The 18,640-nt window shown below is 39.0% G+C and overlaps 1 protein-coding gene across 1 annotated transcript in view; it reads right to left on the bottom strand.

Annotated features, from left to right (window-relative positions):
- Window positions 1-1,728: 1,728 nt before the first annotated feature.
- The window catches only part of LOC121919988 (zinc finger protein 318-like), a 47,868-nt gene continuing 30,956 nt past the window's right edge, over window positions 1,729-18,640 (bottom strand). Inside the window, 6 exon segments of the mRNA XM_042447052.1 lie at window positions 1,729-6,153; window positions 8,041-8,714; window positions 9,496-14,076; window positions 17,590-17,655; window positions 17,657-17,709; window positions 18,511-18,610. Coding sequence (XP_042302986.1) covers window positions 8,628-8,714; window positions 9,496-14,076; window positions 17,590-17,655; window positions 17,657-17,709; window positions 18,511-18,610 — 4,887 coding nt within the window. The 3' untranslated portion in view covers window positions 1,729-6,153; window positions 8,041-8,627.

Below are 18,640 nucleotides of genomic sequence, written 5' to 3'. Positions count from 1 at the left end.
AGCCATTCGCTCAGATTTTTAAAAAGTGGGTTTTCTGCAGTTTTTCTGCTTTTGTGGGAGTCCTGCACCGCTATCTCCAGCAAATGTGGAGGATCCACAATATTGTTAATTGATCAAACAGCAAAAATGTTGATTTCTCTTGGTGGAAACAAAATGAAGATATACACCAAGAGATAAATTCCTTTGATTATGCTCAATGTGCACATCAAAAATTCCCTAGTAGCATATGGTGCCCTGTTTTAATGATAAATTATTGCTCATGTGTTAACACGTTTTTATAATTTATTGGTAACTTTTATTTTTCAAAATAGAAAATGTCCTTTTTAATTGGGTCAAAGCAAATAATTAAAATGACAAAAGAGATAAATAATAGCAATAGTTATAGGGTCTAAATTCTAAGGAAAATATGGGAGGAAAATCATAACCTTTTAAAATTATATTGTAAATCTAGAGAAATGGTGCTCAGTTCCCACAGTATGGCTCATGATAGGTTTCCATGCGATTTCCTTCCTACGGAAAGTAATACTGAATGTTATACTTTCTTGTCACGCTTTATTTATTGCTGCTATTTTCTCAATTCTGCTGCTTTCTGTGTGAGGAATGGATCCATTTTGCACAGTCAGCGTGTTTGTTTATTGTTTGCTATTGTTTTGACTTTAGCCACAGTGTAGTTGGGTTTTTCCCCGTTATCTTCTTGTGCTTCAAAAAGGAAGAAAATTCCCCCAGAAGAAAAACCCTCCAGTTTAAAGTGACATATGGCCAGGGCTATGATGCCAAAACCAAGGAAATTTGAACCACTGATCAACACACATACACACATCATGCTAACTTATGGCACATGGATAGTCTATTTTGTACTTTGGATTTGAAAATTCAAATTCTGTGCAATTCTAAACATGAACCCATTAACCATGCCTCTATCATTTGAACCTCCATGCCTGGTAGACAGGATGTATATCCCAGTATCTGATATTGTAGACCATTGCAGCTCAGTGCCTATTGGTAACGTTTCAAAAATGGAAGAAATATGAATACTTAATTTCCAGAACGGGGTGTTTACAGCTGAGACAGCACAATATTTAGTGGCTTTGTTGAACATGTGGAAACATTTGGTGAAAGGGGGGTTATAAATAAGCGTTATTACGATGTCACTGAAGAATGAGTGAAAAATACAATTACAGAGAGGATAATAGGAGGGAGCCTTTACATATACTACAGCAGTGAAGATAGTCTAACAGTGCACAGGACTGTGCTACAAATACTCATTTGTAGATGGTGACACAATCAAAGACTGTTAGAATTCAGTTCTTCTGCACACTAGTAGCAAGAACTAGAGGAATGGTTTATGGGATTATGTTATAGAATTTACCTGGAGTAGAAGTTTTTGTTTTACTTGTAAAGTACCATGTACATCTATAGAACTATATAAAATGAGATGATGATGAAGATGATAATGATGGAAATTAAAGTATAAAAAGCAATGAAGATAGATATTAAAGTACAAGAAGTGTTTGTCAATGTATCCAGTTGGCAGAGAGCCAGGTACTTGAACTGAATTTCCATGCTTTGGCGCCAATCTGTACTAGGTGAACATCCTACCAAACATGTATTCAGATCTGTGGTGCAATGGTTAGACACATAATTAACATTTATAACTTATCTATAACCTTGTATTATAATTAATATATTCACACTTCAATTTAACATAATACTCAGACACAAGAATAATTGTGTAATAATAATTTTAATGTGCTTGGTTTTTGTTGTTTTTTTTTAAAAAAACGATCAACACATTTCAATGATGGTCTCACATCCTTGTAACAGGCTACACAGCTAAAATATTGTTTCTGAAACACTCAACTCTAGTGGGTGGTCACTAAGCAAAATCGTAAGGGTGGAAAGGAAGCCTCCAATTCAGCCTCCAAATCATACAAATTATAGAAAGCAACACTAACCTGAATCAAGATAGATTCCATCAGTTCTAACAATCTCAGGAAACATCAAAAGTACTGCAATGAAAGTGAACTAGGTGTAAGGAAGAATTCTCAGGAATAAAATGTGAGTGCTCAAATTAGATGTAATCTGAGACTCTGTTTATGGTGCCCCAGAATAATGTGGTTTGCAGGTCTAACCACATGTGGCAAGGTTGTTTGTGGTGGCACTCTGGTTACAGGACTCGTTGTCTCCTATAATTCTATACATATTTATTCGAACAAGCTTTCAGAGGAAGAAGATATATTTGATTTTTCTTAGACTGCAGTTTGTACTATTTCATTTCTCATCTATCGTCATTCGTCATCTATTATTTTATTTATAATTTACAATTTTAATTGTTTTCTATAGAGTGATAGCTACTTTGAGATCATCGGATATAATTGTTACACTATAACAATTATATTAATATAATTAACATGGTATACTAATACAATTGCACAGTGCTACTATTAATTAAAAAAAGCAGCAGCAGTGCATTTTGCATTCTATATGAAGCTAGGATGCTTCTCTTTTTGCCTTACCATCTTCTGGGGGGCTCCTGACACAAACAGCTTTCTACTGGCTTTTCTAAAATGAACTTCCAACATATATTGGCTCCCAATATATATGGTACCTATTTCTTTGTTTTCCTCCTCACTACATACATATCAGACTTAGACAAATGCAACATAGCAGTCAACAGGACAAAACGTAGCCTGGAATGCATAAAGATTACCCTGTTATTGGATTTTACAAAAAGCAACTTGAGAGAGAAAAATTAAATAGATCAAAGTTTTCCAGACAATCAAGATGAAAAAATGAAGAAAGAACCTGATGAGGTTGCTTTTTCCATGTTAGGCAGAGCAGGAGAAAAATGGAAAAACTCTTTTAAGAGAACATCACACAGCAAATCTGCAACAGATTTTTTTCTGTTGCAAAAGCAGGTGAGCCAACTCCTCCCCCATTCTCATCTCTGGATTCATATCTTCCCATTTTTAACTACTGTTAGTTGCAATGGACAAAACAGTAACTATGACTACACAGATGGGCTAATTCCTGGATGATTTCTGGATGACTAGATACTTTGAGTAGCAGAAGCGCACCTCAATGCCAAGCTACCTGCCTTAGTATCAAACTATTAGAAAAGTGAGTTAGGGGCTGTACAAACAGCCCCGAAGGAGCAGCATGAAGCCATTCTTGTTTCAGCCAGATTGGGGTTGCAGCAACCACACACCGCTGCCCCAATCTGGTCTTTGCGCCTCCTTTTTGCACCCTGCAAAGGGTGCAACAGCCACGTTACCATGGCTTGGCTGCGCTTCTTGAGGACTGTATTGTATGTACACAGCGCAAGAGGAGCACCATGATGCTTCACGCCACGCGGTGCGTCACACGCTCTTGGGTGGAGCTGGGCCATGCGTCGTGTAGATGCTATGCCCTGACTCCACCCCAAGCTGGCCCAAACTGCCACTCTGAACAGCCCCTTAATCATCTTTTACGCAGCGATTTAAGAGACTTTTCTTTCATTCTAATATTGCCTGGTATATCTAATAACAAGCTGTATTTGATTCAACTGATTTATCTGATATGCAAGTGCTGACTTTTCAACTAAATAATGGACAACAAAATGAGCAATCCTAAAAAAAGATAAAGGCATACTGGAGGTGCTGATACTCTGGTCTCATTCCCACTACAAAATAAGCCGGTGTGGAAAAGGTTATTTTGTGATCAAATCTTTCTGGGGCCGTTTACTCCCCTTTGTCGTTCACACTTGAGGGAGCGGGGGAGAGGAAGAAGAGAGCCTGGCCAGAGCACTCCTCAACCTTCCAACTGAGAGAGAGTGACTTGCCCAGGGGCACTCAGTGGGTTTCCATAGCCAAGCTAGGAAAAGCAGAGGAAGGGGAGAAGGTGAAGCCTCGTTCCAAGGACTCTGGTGAGGCTCCCAGCTTGCCTTGGCTCTCTCCAAGGAGGAAAGCCTCTCAATTCCCTCCTTGCCAAGGGGAGGAAGGTATGAAGGACTGCCCCGCCTGCCAGCCTTGGCTGAGCTGAAAGAGAGCGCCGCAGGAGAGGAGCCACCCAAGATGGTGGCCCATGGCTGTGCCCTCAAAAACAGCACCAAAGCACCAAGGCTGGCTGAGAGAAGCTGGCAAGAGCTGGTGCAGCTCCCGGATGAGAATCTGACCCCATCGTTCCCACTTGCTGGATTTGGGTCTTTTCGAAAGAACCACCCAAAAACTAGTGTCAGAAAAGAGCAGCTCTTTTGTGTTTGCCTCGCTTAACTTCCGTTGAAACCAAGCACAGTAGGATCAGAACCAATTTCAAGTGGGAACGATGGATATATAACCTGTTCAGCAATTTGCTTTTAAACTCTACTGAGAACGAGCCCTCTGTATATCAGAGTGGCCACAGACGCCAACAAACTAGAACACACTGCTCCACATCACTGAAATTCCAGGTCCACAATGTACTATACAAGGAGGTGCTGAAATGTTCTCAGCCCAACCTTCTCAAAATCTGAGTGTAATTTTGTCCCTATAGCTTGAAAGAGTGTTCTCTGTATTGTAAACTGCTAAATTGCAGGATGGTAGCAATATTTTCTGAATTTTTTCAGATCATTGATAGAACTGTGTCAACAAAAAGAATGGAATTTTCAAGTGTGGAACTGAGGGCCATCATAAAGTTTCTGTTCCTAAAGAGAAAAATGGAAATCCATGAGTGTATGAGGCAAGCAAGTGTATGAGGCAAAGAACAGGTGTGGCAACTTTCAGCATCATTTTGAGGCTGGAGATACAAGGCTTGGGAAGCCTTCAACGGTGTCAACTCCTGAAATTATTGAGTGCGTTCATAACCTGATTTTGGCAGATCGGCGAATGTGAAACAATTGCTGAGACACTAGAGATAGCCTGGGAACATTTTGGGTTTATAACTCAAGAGCAGCTGTTGGTGCAAAAGCTGTCAGCCAAATGGATGCTGAAATGTTTGAAAATCAAGTGGATACCTTGAAGTTGATTCTGCAGCATTTTGAGTAATCTAGTGAATTGTTTTTTTGAAAGACTCATCACTGTTAACGAAACATTGTTACATCACTATTATCCAGTGACCAAACCAGTGACCACTATTATCCAGTGACCAAATCCATGTAGTGGCAGCACTTGGATTCTCCACAGCCAGACATTCAAGAATGAAAAATTAGTAGGAAAGGTCATGTTAACAGTTTTTGGGGATAAAAAAGGTATTTTGATTACTGTTATCAGAAGGAGCAAACAATTAATGCAGACTACTATTCTAACTTGCTGTGTCAATTAAAGGAGGCATTGAAAGAAAAATGGCAAGAGAAGCTGTGGAGAGGTGTTCTCTTCTTGCAGGACATTCCTGTTCACAGGGTTGGCAAGACAGTGGATGCTTTGAAGAATCTGGGGTTTGAGTTCATAGACTATCCACCCTACTCACCAATTCTTGCTTCATCTTATTTCCTGCTTCCAAACCTTTAAAAGAGTTTGAGAGGAAAGAAATTTTCCAGTGATTCAGAGGTACTACCAGAAACAGAGCAGTATTTCAGTGAACAGATATCAGATTTTTTTTTCCCAGACAGGTTAAAAAAACTGATGATGTACCAAGTGTGTCAAACTTTGGGTTGAACATGTGACCAAGTTTCATGGCTCTTGGTCATTCCCTTTTTGGTCAGGCCAAGAACGTTTCATCACCCCCTTGTAAAGTAGAAGGGGTAGCCCTGCTTGTGCTTTGCAGGATCTATTCTTTTTTAAAAGCCAGAGGAATGATCCCACTAGAATGATAGCAGGGGAGAGAGAGATGCAAACACACTTTATTTTTTAAATGCTTAATGGTAATATTTCCAAACTGGCAATAGATGGGATGCATGTGCTACTACTCACAAACAGCAACAAGGAGAACCATCCAAAAAGTTTTCTAGCAGTTAACATTCCAGATGGCAGACAAACTGGCATGGGAGGGGGGGAGTGAGAGGGCAGTCACATCAGTACAGAAACTTGCAGTCAAGATCCCTTTTCTCCAACTCTGGCCCTTGGAGTTGCAATATCACCAAAGTATTCAGAGTTGAGAACAACTCCAGAGGCGAATCGCTAAATTGTAGAATGTCATCAGGTCCTCAAACCACTGTATCTTCCCGTCGTGAACAAAACCACCTGGAAAGGACTTCAGTCACTGTGCAAAACAAAAATGAATTTTTTTCCATACTAAAAACAGTTTTTACACCTTAACTGTGGCCATTATTTCTTTATTCCAAACAATTTAAATTTAATTCTATCACCAACTAAATCTGGAGCTTTGTAATGGAAAAATGTATGCCTGTAAGAAAGAACAGGGGGGAAAAAACATCCTAGATGCATACCTATTTGAAACAGATTAACTGTTTTCCACTACATTTTAATTGAATTTACTTCCACTTAACTATGCCAGCCTAGCATCTACCTCCTGAGAAATTTGTTTGGGTTACAAAATTGTTTTGTCTCAAAGCTAAGACCCATGGGTTATGGTTAACTTCTGAAGAATGTGCAAAGATCAATACCATTTATTATTTTAAAAGGTATACCTTTCTCATCTTTTCTTGAATGCATATCTACATAACTGTTCTATTATTAGACTTGGTAACATTAATGTCAGAGCAAACCTTCAAACAATATTTAGTTTGATGCAGTTCTGACATTATTAGAATTAGTGGGAAGGGGGGATTGGGACACTTCTACCAACCACAAGCTATACAGTGGTGCCTCGGGTTACGAAAATAATTCGTTCCGCGGCCGCTTTCGTAACCCGAAAAGCCTTCGTAAGCCGAAAACCCATAGGCGCTAATGGGGAAAAAGCCGCGGCTCTGCCGCGGCTCCATTTAAAATAGCGCCGGAGTTTTTTTCGTAACCCGAAAAAACTTTTGTAACCCGAAACAATAAATCCCTATGGGATTTTTTCGTATCCCGAAAAATTCGTAACCTGGGTATTTCGTATCCCGAGGTACCACTGTATAGTTTAAAAGCCAGAGGCATGTATTTGCTTTCTACAATTTCTGAAGCAAAGAAAAATAATGTGAATTTCACATGCTTTATTGCTTTAGTCCCATTTAAAAAATGCACAATTATAATTGACCATAGAAATAAACGGCCTGAGTTTACACCGTTATTTGATAAGAAGAAAATTAGCAGATTATGCCCTCAAGGTGAAGTTTATTCACATTGCCGGTGTGGTCCCCTCATCCTCAATGTCTCATTTGCTGAAAAATGATAGAACATAGTTACCCCATTTATTTAAATACTCATCAGCTAAGGAAAGGCATTCTTGGTGTCACTCTGTCAGAGGAAAATTAGTGGGGGAAATTACTGTACAATGATTAATAATAGTGTCAATTTATTCTTCATAATTCGTTTTGTGGTAAGCTATCTAGAAACCAAAATTTTCAAAACTTCTACTTTTATTATACATGAGAAAATGCAGAAAGTTATTCTGTGAAAGAACTGCAAGTATTCATCTCAATTTGGCAGCTGTTACGTTTCTGAACAAAACAACACTTCTGGTATGTATTTGCCCATCATCATTTTCAGCTACCAGCAATCAATGCTCAGTACTCCACTGTGTACTTCCAGGTGGTTTCTCTTGAGGTTTTCAACCCCACAAAATTGAATATTTTTTTTAATGCTCAAGAGTCATATACAACATTTTTTACAGTGCATGGAAAAAACAGCATGGAAATTCAGAGGACTGCTTATCACTGTTTTGCACTGTCTTTGTCTTTCTCCAATGCATTTGTCTGTTTGGGACAAGATGTAGAGGGTGGAAAGGACAAAATAGCTATACCACTGTGTAGAATGACCTTTAAATCTGGAAGTTTACAATGCCAGTGCAGGGTTCTACGTTAAAGAAATGATAGTGTGGTTAATTGTTCCACCAGTTAATACTTATTAGCAATGTAACAACACACTTTCATTTTAAGTGAATGTTTAAAAGAGTGCATGGAAAAGAAATCATAAATCTTTCAAATATTCTCAGCATAACAATTCATTCATATGGAAGTTCATACATTCTCCAACATGGTTAACCTACCAAATTGGAGATGGAAATAATATGCCCTGAGGATTTGATCTGTTTTTATGGCACCCAGGACCACTCTGGTGATTTTTTTCATCAATCCCTTTGTTGGGTTTATTTCAAGTTACTGTAAAAAAAGAGAGAGAACTTTTGTCTCTAGAGAACACAATTCCCTTCTAAAACTAAGTGTGCCCTGTTTTGTTTTGTTTCAATTTGAGGGGTTAATCTGGCCCTAGTGGGTAATGTAGCCAGAAAAAGGGACCATGGTGTTAAATATTTAAGTAACATTTTTCTTCCACTGCTACAAATTCCAAGTTTCATTTTGCTCCCAATGTTGCTTGGATAAGAAATGTATCAGAACCTTTATACACAAAACCAAGGGATCTGGCTTCACTTAAATAATTAGAGAATTATGAAAGTTTTATTTACATATATGCAGAGAATTAAAAAAACTGTCCATGTTGTAGATCATAATGGTCATTTATTTTAAATGTACAGATAAAAACCTTTAGATAAATGCATGCAATATTTAATGCATATCTTGACTGGCTGTATAAGCGAAAGCCTTCACACAACAGTATTTTGCTGCTCAGGGGAATCATTCAGGTTTGTAAAGTCTGGTTACATGAAGTGAATCCCATCCCGAGAGTAAAGTTCAGATCTTCTGTTCCTTCTGAGCTGGTCAGCTGCTAAACAATTTAACACAAACAGTTACTGTGTCACAAAACAGTGAAATAAATGTGATTTCAAATCATGTGACCTCAATATACAGAGTCCAGGTGCAGGGGCCACAGTCTTACCAAGTAGTTATCTTCTCCAAAGAGATGGTAGATTTTTCTTCTTTGCTCAGTGAGATAGATGTTTTCCATACAAGGTTTTATACAACATTGCATTACAGTCTCGGTTACAAGTTCAATTCAACATGTAATGACAAATTTAAAAATGCAGAACAATCTTCTGCATCATGAAAAATGCAGAACATTCTTTGTGCATTTTACATTTTTCAATACAAAACATGCATAAACTTTCAAAGCAAACTGCTTAAATCCTTCACCATGAGCCTTCATTCTCCTCAAGTTCTGAACATGTGTCCATGCGCTTGTCAGTGTTGTACTTGGAATGTTACTTACAAAGGCTGTATAAATCAGAAACCATTAAAAGTCAAACAAAAATGCAAAAAGAAAGCATCCTGTAACAACATCAAATCATACAAATAAAAACCCAACTACAGCCCAAACATTAAACATTATAAATGAGAAATTCCTTATAATGTCTGGAAATAGAAAGCTAATGGTCAAAGACAGACAAGAAAACATTTTACACAATGTACGTACAACAGTGTACTTCTTGGGGCAAAAAATAAGTCTACTGGAAGCTACAAGATATTCAACATACTAAACTTAAACAGAATATTTACAAAATATGAATATTTGCTATTCAAGCATTTGAGCCAATTTTGTCTGAACTTACCAGGTGCTCTGTTGATGAACTGTCAGTAACTTCTGAAGTCAACTTACTGTCAACCTCACATCGAATATCATTATTTTCTTCTTCTGTCTTAAGTAGCTCTCTTCCTGATATCTGTATCTCATTCTTGGCGTTGTACAATTCAGCATCACCCGAGCCCCCCACTTCTACAGTTGCTATCTTTAGATCTGGAAGGATCATGGGCACTTGCTTTTGCACATTTTTTCCACCACAACGCAATGACAGTATATCAGAAGTGCCACATTTGCCAACATCCTTTTGCAGCACTTTCGAAACTGTAGGTTTGTCCTGCATTTCAACAAGTGATGTATTTGGTTCAGCAGTGTCACCATTTGATGAAGATGGCACATGTGGGGCAGTTACATCAGAAACCAAAGAACAAAACTTGTACTCTTCCTCTTCAGAAGTTAATGTAGCAAAATCAATCATTTCTGATTGAACTGCTGGTTGGTCAATGCCCAGCTCAGTAGTTTTGCTAGTTTCCAAAGAAATGGGTATAACAGTTTCTAACTTTGGGCTATCTATAATATCCTCATTTAGAATTCCAGATGGTAAGATCCCCAACTGTTCACGTTCCATTTCAATATCCCCCAGACTGAAATTGATGGATTCTAATTCCAGACCAGTTTTCATTCTGGGAGAATCAGCAGGCTTAGTTTCATCAGATTTTGGAGACTCTCTCTCATTTTCTATATTTAAATTCAGAGTAAGAGTTGCAGACTGATGAAAGTTAAGTTCTGAGTAAGTGGTATTCAAGTCAAAGTCACCAACTGCTGGTGTATGTAAGACTCCAGTGTTAATGTCTGTGAAGGTAAGAGTGTCACCTCCAAGATGCTCAACACCAATTTCTGTTGAAAGTATATCTAATGGTTCTTGGACCATTTCTGAATGAACACTGGGAAAACTAGCATTTTCTGTTTCTGTTACACCTGTCTCCTCGTTGTCATTTAATTCCATATCAGATCTTGACGTTTCAAGCATGTCATTTTTTATAAACATTAATTCTACACTGGAACTACAGTCAACATCATTTGTAGGAGAAATACTCCCCAAAGCTTCCTCTCTTTGCAGACTCTTGCCTTCACAATTTAATGGCTGCTGATTTATCTCTTCATCTTTTCCTAGTGTGCTGCTTATCAATGTTACATTAGTAGCGCATTCATTCGGTGTCTCTCCTGATTCTGGAACATTAACAACATTAAACGCTTCACAATCCTTTGGTTGAGAACTAACCAATAATTCTTGTTCACTGTTATTATGGAAAGAGACTGGGTCACCTTTACTTAAAAGCTTAGATTCTGGATCTAAAATCTGGATCTCAGAAGTTTGAGGCATTTCATCCTTGGCTATTACTGACTCAAGCTGATCAAATCTGAGAGCGTCTACTTTTAGATTAAGTAAAGGTTCTTTAGAAGAACTCTGATCTGTTACTACTATTTGACGGTCTTCTTCACTCACTTTTGAAAATGAATCTACAGGGCCCAATGTCAGTTGAGTCTGCAAACATGTATCTGAAACCCAAGTAGAAGCTATCAAGTCAGAGGCTCCAGCAGTTTGCTTATCTTCTGTTGTAACAGATCTTTCTTTCTTAGTCTCAATTTGCTGTTCAAATAATGAATTGTCTCCCTGACTCAGTGCAAACTGATGTTCTGCTAATTCTAGATGTCCTCTTCCTAAATCTGTCTCACCTGAACATGTCACATGTGCTTTCATCTCCAAATCACTCTTAGTCTTTTCTAAGTTGGAGTTATCACAAACCCCCACATTCTGCTGTTCTAGCAGCTTCTCATCAACGTCTTTACCATTTGTTACATCGACATATCTCATTATATGTTTCTTACTAAAATCAATCTCCTTTTCTGGCAAATGCACTGCTAATTTTTTATCATCAGGAGAATCAACCTCTGTCTCAAGCTCTGATGGCCTCATGATAACATCTTCTAAAGGAGCAATGCTATCTTCTGACAATGGCAAGGCAAACTTATCTATAGAAGATTTAAATTCTACTGGCTCATGTTCCAATGGATTCTTGTGAAGGTCTTCCAGAAAAGCAGTCCCACTATCTGGCAATAGCACTGTCAATTCTGCTGTCTCAGGCTTTGGTGGCTTCTTGCTAACATCTTCTAAAGGAAAAACAGTGTGTTCTAACAATTGTATTCTTAACGCTTTATCATCAAGACATTTAAACTTTTCTGTCTCAAGCTCTGACACCTTCTTGTTATCAGATTCCAATGGAGCATTGCTTTCTGAAAATTGCACAATTATTTCTGATGTCTCACATTTGAATGACCTCATGCTAACATCATCTTCTACTGGTGCAATGTCTTCTGACAACTGTATAGCTAACTTCTTGTCATCACAACTTTTAAACGGTGCAATCTCAAACTGTAATGAATTCTTGTTATCAACTTCCAAAGCATTACATTCTGAAAAGTGTGTGACTATTTCTGATGTCTCATATTTCACTGGTTTCATGCTAACATTTTCCACAGGTTCAACACTGTCTTCTAGCAACTGTAAGGCTAACTTGTTATCATCAGGACATTTAAACTCAGCTGTCTCAAGATCTGATGCTGACTTGCTATCACTTTTCAAAGGAGAAACACTGCTTTCTGAGAACTGCATGACTACTTCTGATGTCTCACATTTTAATGGCTTCATACTAATATCTTCTAAAGGTGCAATGATGTCTTCTGACAACTGCATAGCCAACTTGTTATCATCAGAACATCCAGACACCACTTGCTCAAGCTTTGATGGCTTTTGGCTATCACTTTCCAAAACAGGAGTATTACTTTCTGACAACTGTGTGACTAATTCTGCTTTTCCAGGATGTAGTGAATTCTTGCTAGATTCAATTAGAGCGAGAGTTCCCATTTCTATCTTCTCATGAAAGGAAACAGAGTCACTTGTTGGGAAACTGTTAGATTCTAAACCTTCCCTATTCCCTGAAGAGATTTTGTCTGATGTGCCATCAGCACTAGCTTTGAGTTCAGTACTTTCTTCAGAGACTGCTAAAATTTTCTCTGTTTCTACTTTCTCTGTTTCTGATGTCTCTTCATCTAAAGGTATTTTGTTAACACTGGGAGAGTTGCATACATTCTGTAAGGACTGTTGTCCCAAAGCATTGTTTCTTGGTTTGGAATCTGCCAGCAGGTCTATACTTTTTTCTATCTCAACAGAATTTAATTTCCCTTTATCTGAACTTGATGAATTCACAAGCTTGCTGTCAGCTGGACTCCTCACACTGCTGTTGTAGAAGACATCATATAGATCTTGAGCACTGCCTGCAGCCAGAGAAGTATTCTTTTTTTCTATTTTTTTAGCATGGTCTCTAAAAACAGTTGGAGGTGGTAAAGGATAGGGACACATGGGCATTGCCAGTATGTTTTTATCATCTTCAGACACACCAGGAGCCATATCATCTGCCAAGATAGCTGCTTGCTTTAGTGGAAGCAGGGGTAGAGGGGGATAAAATGCTAGAGGTAGCTGTTGTTGTGTTAGTGTCAGTGGTGGTCTTGGTGGCAATGGTAGCAGAGGAGAACGCTGCTGTGGTCTCTCAAAAATTAAAGACTGCTTTTTTAGCTTTGCCATTCTTACAACCTGTTCTGTTGCCATAGCTGCAAGTTCTTGTGCCTTTGCCACAACAGCTGCCTGTTCCTGTGCCTTTGCTACACATGCCTTTGAATGTTCCAGAGCCTTTGCATGTTCTATGGCCTTCGTCACACTTTTCTGCTCATGTTCCTCTGCTTCTGCTGGTGTCTTTGCATCCTCTTGTGACCCTTTTAAGACAACGACTTCTCCCCCAAATGCCTTTGAAATAATATCTGGAGGCAGAACAATTTCTGGATTACCTTCTTTGACAACAGGAAGTGGTTTGGTGGTGGCACCAGAAGATTTTATAGACAAGAAAGTATTTAAAGGTGCTGGCTTACTTACTGTTGCAGTTGCAGATTTCCTAAGAACCATTGTCGGGACTGGCAAATTGGGTCTGATTTTTGCATGTGATGAAGTTGAAACAACTGGTGTCCAGGGACTAGTGTGTGGGATAACAGTTTTTCCAGACAACTTAATTGCAATGGGCTTTGAATTTGGTTTTCCAGACTGTGACTTACTTTCTTTATCTTTACATTGCTCTGCACTTTCTTCCTTAGAAAGAGCCACATCTTTACCTTGGGTTTTTTCATCCCTCTCAGTCTTTGTCCAGCTGAACTTTCCAAAAGATGACAATCTTGATTCCTGTGGGGAGTCCTCTTTTTTCTCTTCCTTCTTCTCAACCTCTTTGTCATCCTTATTCAATCTAAGTTTAATTCCACATTTTTGGCCACTAGTAACTTTTTTCAATTTATTAGTATCATATTCATTATCTCCATCTCCCAGCTCTTTGGTATTATTTGGTTCCTCTTTCCTTGCTGTTTTTACTGTCTTCTCATCTTTCTCCTCTTTTTGCTTTTCACACTGTTTCCGTTTCAGTCTACGTTCTGTTTCTTGAATCACAGACAAACCCGCTTGACGGTCCAGGTTCCTTCTTTCTTCATAGAATGGATTCTCATCAATATATTTCTGCAAAAAGAGGGGAGAAATCTCAGCACTGATATTTAATAAAGAATTTTGTTAGTGGAATAGGTATGCCTTACTTAATAGTTCCTCCTTCTTATTCCTTTCTGTGGGTAATTGTACTCACTGGTAAACCTGGATCAAGAAGGCAGGCAGGCAGGACATTTTCATAGGCCCTTGAGCTTCAGAATCACAGCACAAGAAAAATATTTTAATGTTTTGTACTCCTTCCAAACCAAGTAATAGTTGAGAAGTGCCATTTCATGTAAATTGAGTTTATAAAAAACCCAGAATAATACAGGGTTTACAGGATCACCTCCCCCACCATATAATATGCCCCACTGAGCTTATAATAATCCCAGTATAATACAAGATTTACAGGATCACCTCCCCCCCTCCCTTTTATAATCTGACCCATACACTCAGGTCCTCTGGCAAACATTTACTCCAGTCAGCCAGGTTGCCAACTGTCAGATGACTTTTTCTTCAGCTATCCTTAGAATTTGGAATGACCTGTCAGAAGAGATTCAACAGCTGAATATGCTGTCCAAATTTAAGGGAGCATTAAAGACCAGTCTCCTCCAGCAGGCTTATCCAGATGATTTTTAAATTGTAAATTTTAAATTATGAATTTTAGATGTGGACTGTTTTACTATGTGTATATCTTATTTGTTTTTTTTAAACTGATGTGTGTTTTAACTGATACATTTTTACTGATGTTGTTTCTCTGTTAATTTTTGATGTCCCCCACCTCGATTCATGGGGAGGCAGGTAAGAAATAAATATTATCATTAGCAACAGCTATAGCATTTACATTTCTGTACTGCTTATTAGTGAACTCAGCCCTCTCTTAGCTGTTTACAATCTGTAAACCAACTGCCCCCCAACAAGGTGGATACTCATTTTACCTACAAAAGGATGGAAGGCTGAGTCAACCTGGAGCCTTGTGGGATATAACTCACAAGTGTTGTGGCTGCACTACCAGTATTTAACCACTGTGCACCAGGGCTCTTAATTGTTATTATATTATTATAATAAATGTGAGGTAATGAAAATACAGTCAATCCTGTTTTTGTGGGGGATCCATTCCAGACCCCCCCCCCCATGGACCCTTGAATGTATTTAAGCCCCACAGGCTTGAATGGGATGCGCCCCCCGCGGGGGCACACCCCATTGGGGTTAACGGAGGTCACCCCTCCGTGTATAAGCAAGAACGCAGATCTCAAGTCTGCGAGAAAGGAGGGGCGACTGTACTCCAAGTTTCACACAGCTCTGTAAGAAGTTCTCTTACATGAAATCAGATTATTGGACTGTATATACTGACTGGCTGTAGCTCCTTAAGGTGAAATGTTATTCTCCCCCACTTACCTGGAAATGCCAAGATTTGGCCCAGTGCAAGCATGCACTCTATCACTGAGCTAAGACCTCCCCTCTACTACTGCTGAAGTAAAGATCAAAAAACTAAAATAAACTTTTAGAGCACAGTGTGCTCACATCATATGTTGGCACAACATATGCGGCTTTCAGCATATGCTGAAAGCCACATGGGAAGAAGCTGTGCCGTGAGCCAGAAAGACTAATGGCGTGCATGCCCATGGCATCACCGTGAGCACGAGCCCCATTACTCCTTGACTCATCTCTTCAGCTGACAGCTCAGGTGGATGCGACGGTCAGGAGCACTTGCTATCAGCTTTGGCTGATATGCCATCTACACCCCTTCCTGGAGCAGGGAGACCTTGAAACAGTAGTACATGCGCTGGCAACCTCTCGACTCGACTTCTGTAATGCGCTCTACATGGGGCTACCCTCGTGCCAAGTTCGGAAACTTCAACTGGTACAAAATATGGCAGCCAGGTTGGTCACGGGCACATCCAGAACTGCCCATATTACACTGGTTCTAAAATCTCTCCACTGGCTGCCTATTAGTTTCCAGGCGAGGTACAAGGTATTGGTTCTAACTTTTAAAGCCCTATATGGCTTGAGTCCTGATACTTGTGGGAGCATCTACTTCCATACAATCCACCCTGCAAACTTCAGTCCTCTGGGAAGAATCTGCTACAACCTAAGAAGACCAGACTTTCAGTGGTAACCCAGAGGACCTTCTCATCAGCCACTCCCAGGCTCTGGAACAACCTTGCCAGACGAGATCCACCATATTACTACCTTCGAAGACTTTTAAAAGGCTATTAAGACGGATCTCTTCCAGCAGGCCTTTCCAGACTAGGTTAGATCCGTTTGACTTGCCTCACTCCTCTAATGATACCTCTATTATTTCGGTATCAAAATTGATTGATATAATCTCCCCCATCCCCCCTAATTTCTTGTGCTAATCTGTTGAAATTTTAGTGTATTACTATTGGACAGTTTTAAATTTGGATGTTTAATCTCTTTTTATGGGTTGATCACTGCTTTTATGATTGGGGAGAGGGTTGGGGTTTTGGGGTTTTTTAATTGTAATTTTTAATTAAGGTTGGAATCCGCTTTGATTCCTTTCTGAAAAAGCGGAATACAAATTATTATTATTATTATTATTATTATTATTATTATTATAATATTTTAATGGGGCTTGAGCATATGTGGAATTTCCATTACATGGGGGGGGGTCGTCCAGAATGGATCCCCTGCGTAAGGGAAAGGATCAGTGTACAGTGGTACCTCGGGTTACGAAATTAATTCGTTCCGCTGCAGCTTTCGTAACCCGAAAAGCCTTCGCAAGCCGAAAACCCATAGGCGCTAATGGGGAAAAGCCGCGATTTCGTGTGAAATAGCGCCGAAAAGCACCAAAAATTTTTTCGTAACCCGAAAAAACCTTCGTAACCCGGAACAGTTATTTCCTATGGGATTTTTTCGTATCCCGGAAATTTCGTAACGTGGGTATTTCGTATCCCGAGGTACCACTGTATTATGTCATCCATCCTAGGTCTTATTCCCATGAATACTTTAGCTCAGCAATTCATCAAAATGGAGACTATAGTCAAGAAATTAGAAAGCAAGGACTTGGAAAGTCAGCTATGAAGGAAGCAAATAAGGTTATCAAGTGCAAATACTAAATACTAAAGTCTGAATCAACTATACTACAGTATTTCTGTAGTACTGGTTTCTACATAATGTTGGGCAAGATGAACAGTGAAGAAAGTTGACAGGAAGAGAATCAACTCATCTGAAATGTGGTGCTGGAAAATAATTGTATGGATACCATGGACTGCCCCCCCAAAAAAAGAGAAATAAAAGCGTCAAAGGGCAAATTAAGACTAAACTGAGGCCATCGTACTTTGGACATATCATGAGATGGCATGACTTATTAGAAAATATGATAATGCTGGGAAAGAGGAAGGCAGCAGGAAAAGAGGAAGGTCACATTACAGATAGATTGATTCTACCAAAGAAGCCACAGGCCTGAATTTGCAGGATCTGAGCAGAGGGACAGGGTTCTTGGGAGGTCTCTCATTCATAGGGCTACCATAAGTTGATCTGACAGTAAACAAAAACAATGATAACAACAATACTCTAGATATCTACCTTATATTTCTCATTATGTGGATGACTTTTCACATGTTGTTCTGCTGATATCTGGTCTCCAAAAAAATTCGTGGCAGAGCTGACAGTAATATCCAGTGATTGGAATTAAAAATTCAGAACCTGAAATGCCACCATCATCCCAAAAAAAAGAATGAGTCACAGAAACAGATCACAAGAGGTTCCACAACTTCTAGCAAAATCAATTACAACAAAAATAGTATAACTAAAATGAACTATTTAGCTATGATTTCACTGGCAACCTGAGATTGAAAAAATCTGGTCTAAAAACTACAAGTATGGGATAGTCTTATTCAACACTCCTTACCACAGTGTCACTACAACATTGTTCATAGTGCAAATAGGAACTGCTGCTTTCAATCCTCTGTTAACTCAGACAAAATATATGGTCGGTTCCCTTAGCAATAAAGGATAATGGCACAGTTATTATACAGAACTGAAGATCAAAATCATACTATGCTCTGAACAACTGTAGTTAAAAAACAACAACATACCTTTGGCAGGAACAGGTATTTTGTCAATGCGCTTTGTGATTTCCTGCTTTGTTTCATTTTCAGTTTTTGAAGCCCAAGGTCTGTTGTATGGATCCAGGGTCTATTTGCAGAGTGACAGAAACATTTACAACTATTTAGCTATGATTTCACTGGCAACCTGAGATTGAAAAAATCTGGTCTAAAAACTACAAGTATGGGATAGTCTTATTCAACACTCCTTACCACAGTGTCACTACAACATTGTTCATAGTGCAAATAGGAACTGCTGCTTTCAATCCTCTGTTAACTCAGACAAAATATATGGTCGGTTCCCTTAGCAATAAAGGATAATGGCACAGTTATTATACAGAACTGAAGATCAAAATCATACTATGCTCTGAACAACTGTAGTTAAAAAACAACAACATACCTTTGGCAGGAACAGGTATTTTGTCAATGCGCTTTGTGATTTCCTGCTTTGTTTCATTTTCAGTTTTTGAAGCCCAAGGTCTGTTGTATGGATCCAGGGTCTATTTGCAGAGTGACAGAAACATTTACAA

This window comes from Sceloporus undulatus, chromosome 1, assembly GCF_019175285.1.
Source record: "Sceloporus undulatus isolate JIND9_A2432 ecotype Alabama chromosome 1, SceUnd_v1.1, whole genome shotgun sequence".
Classification (NCBI taxonomy): Eukaryota; Metazoa; Chordata; class Lepidosauria; order Squamata; family Phrynosomatidae; genus Sceloporus; species Sceloporus undulatus.
The sequence above is the reverse complement of the archived record's forward strand: the minus strand, read 5'-3'. Positions and strand labels throughout refer to the sequence as shown.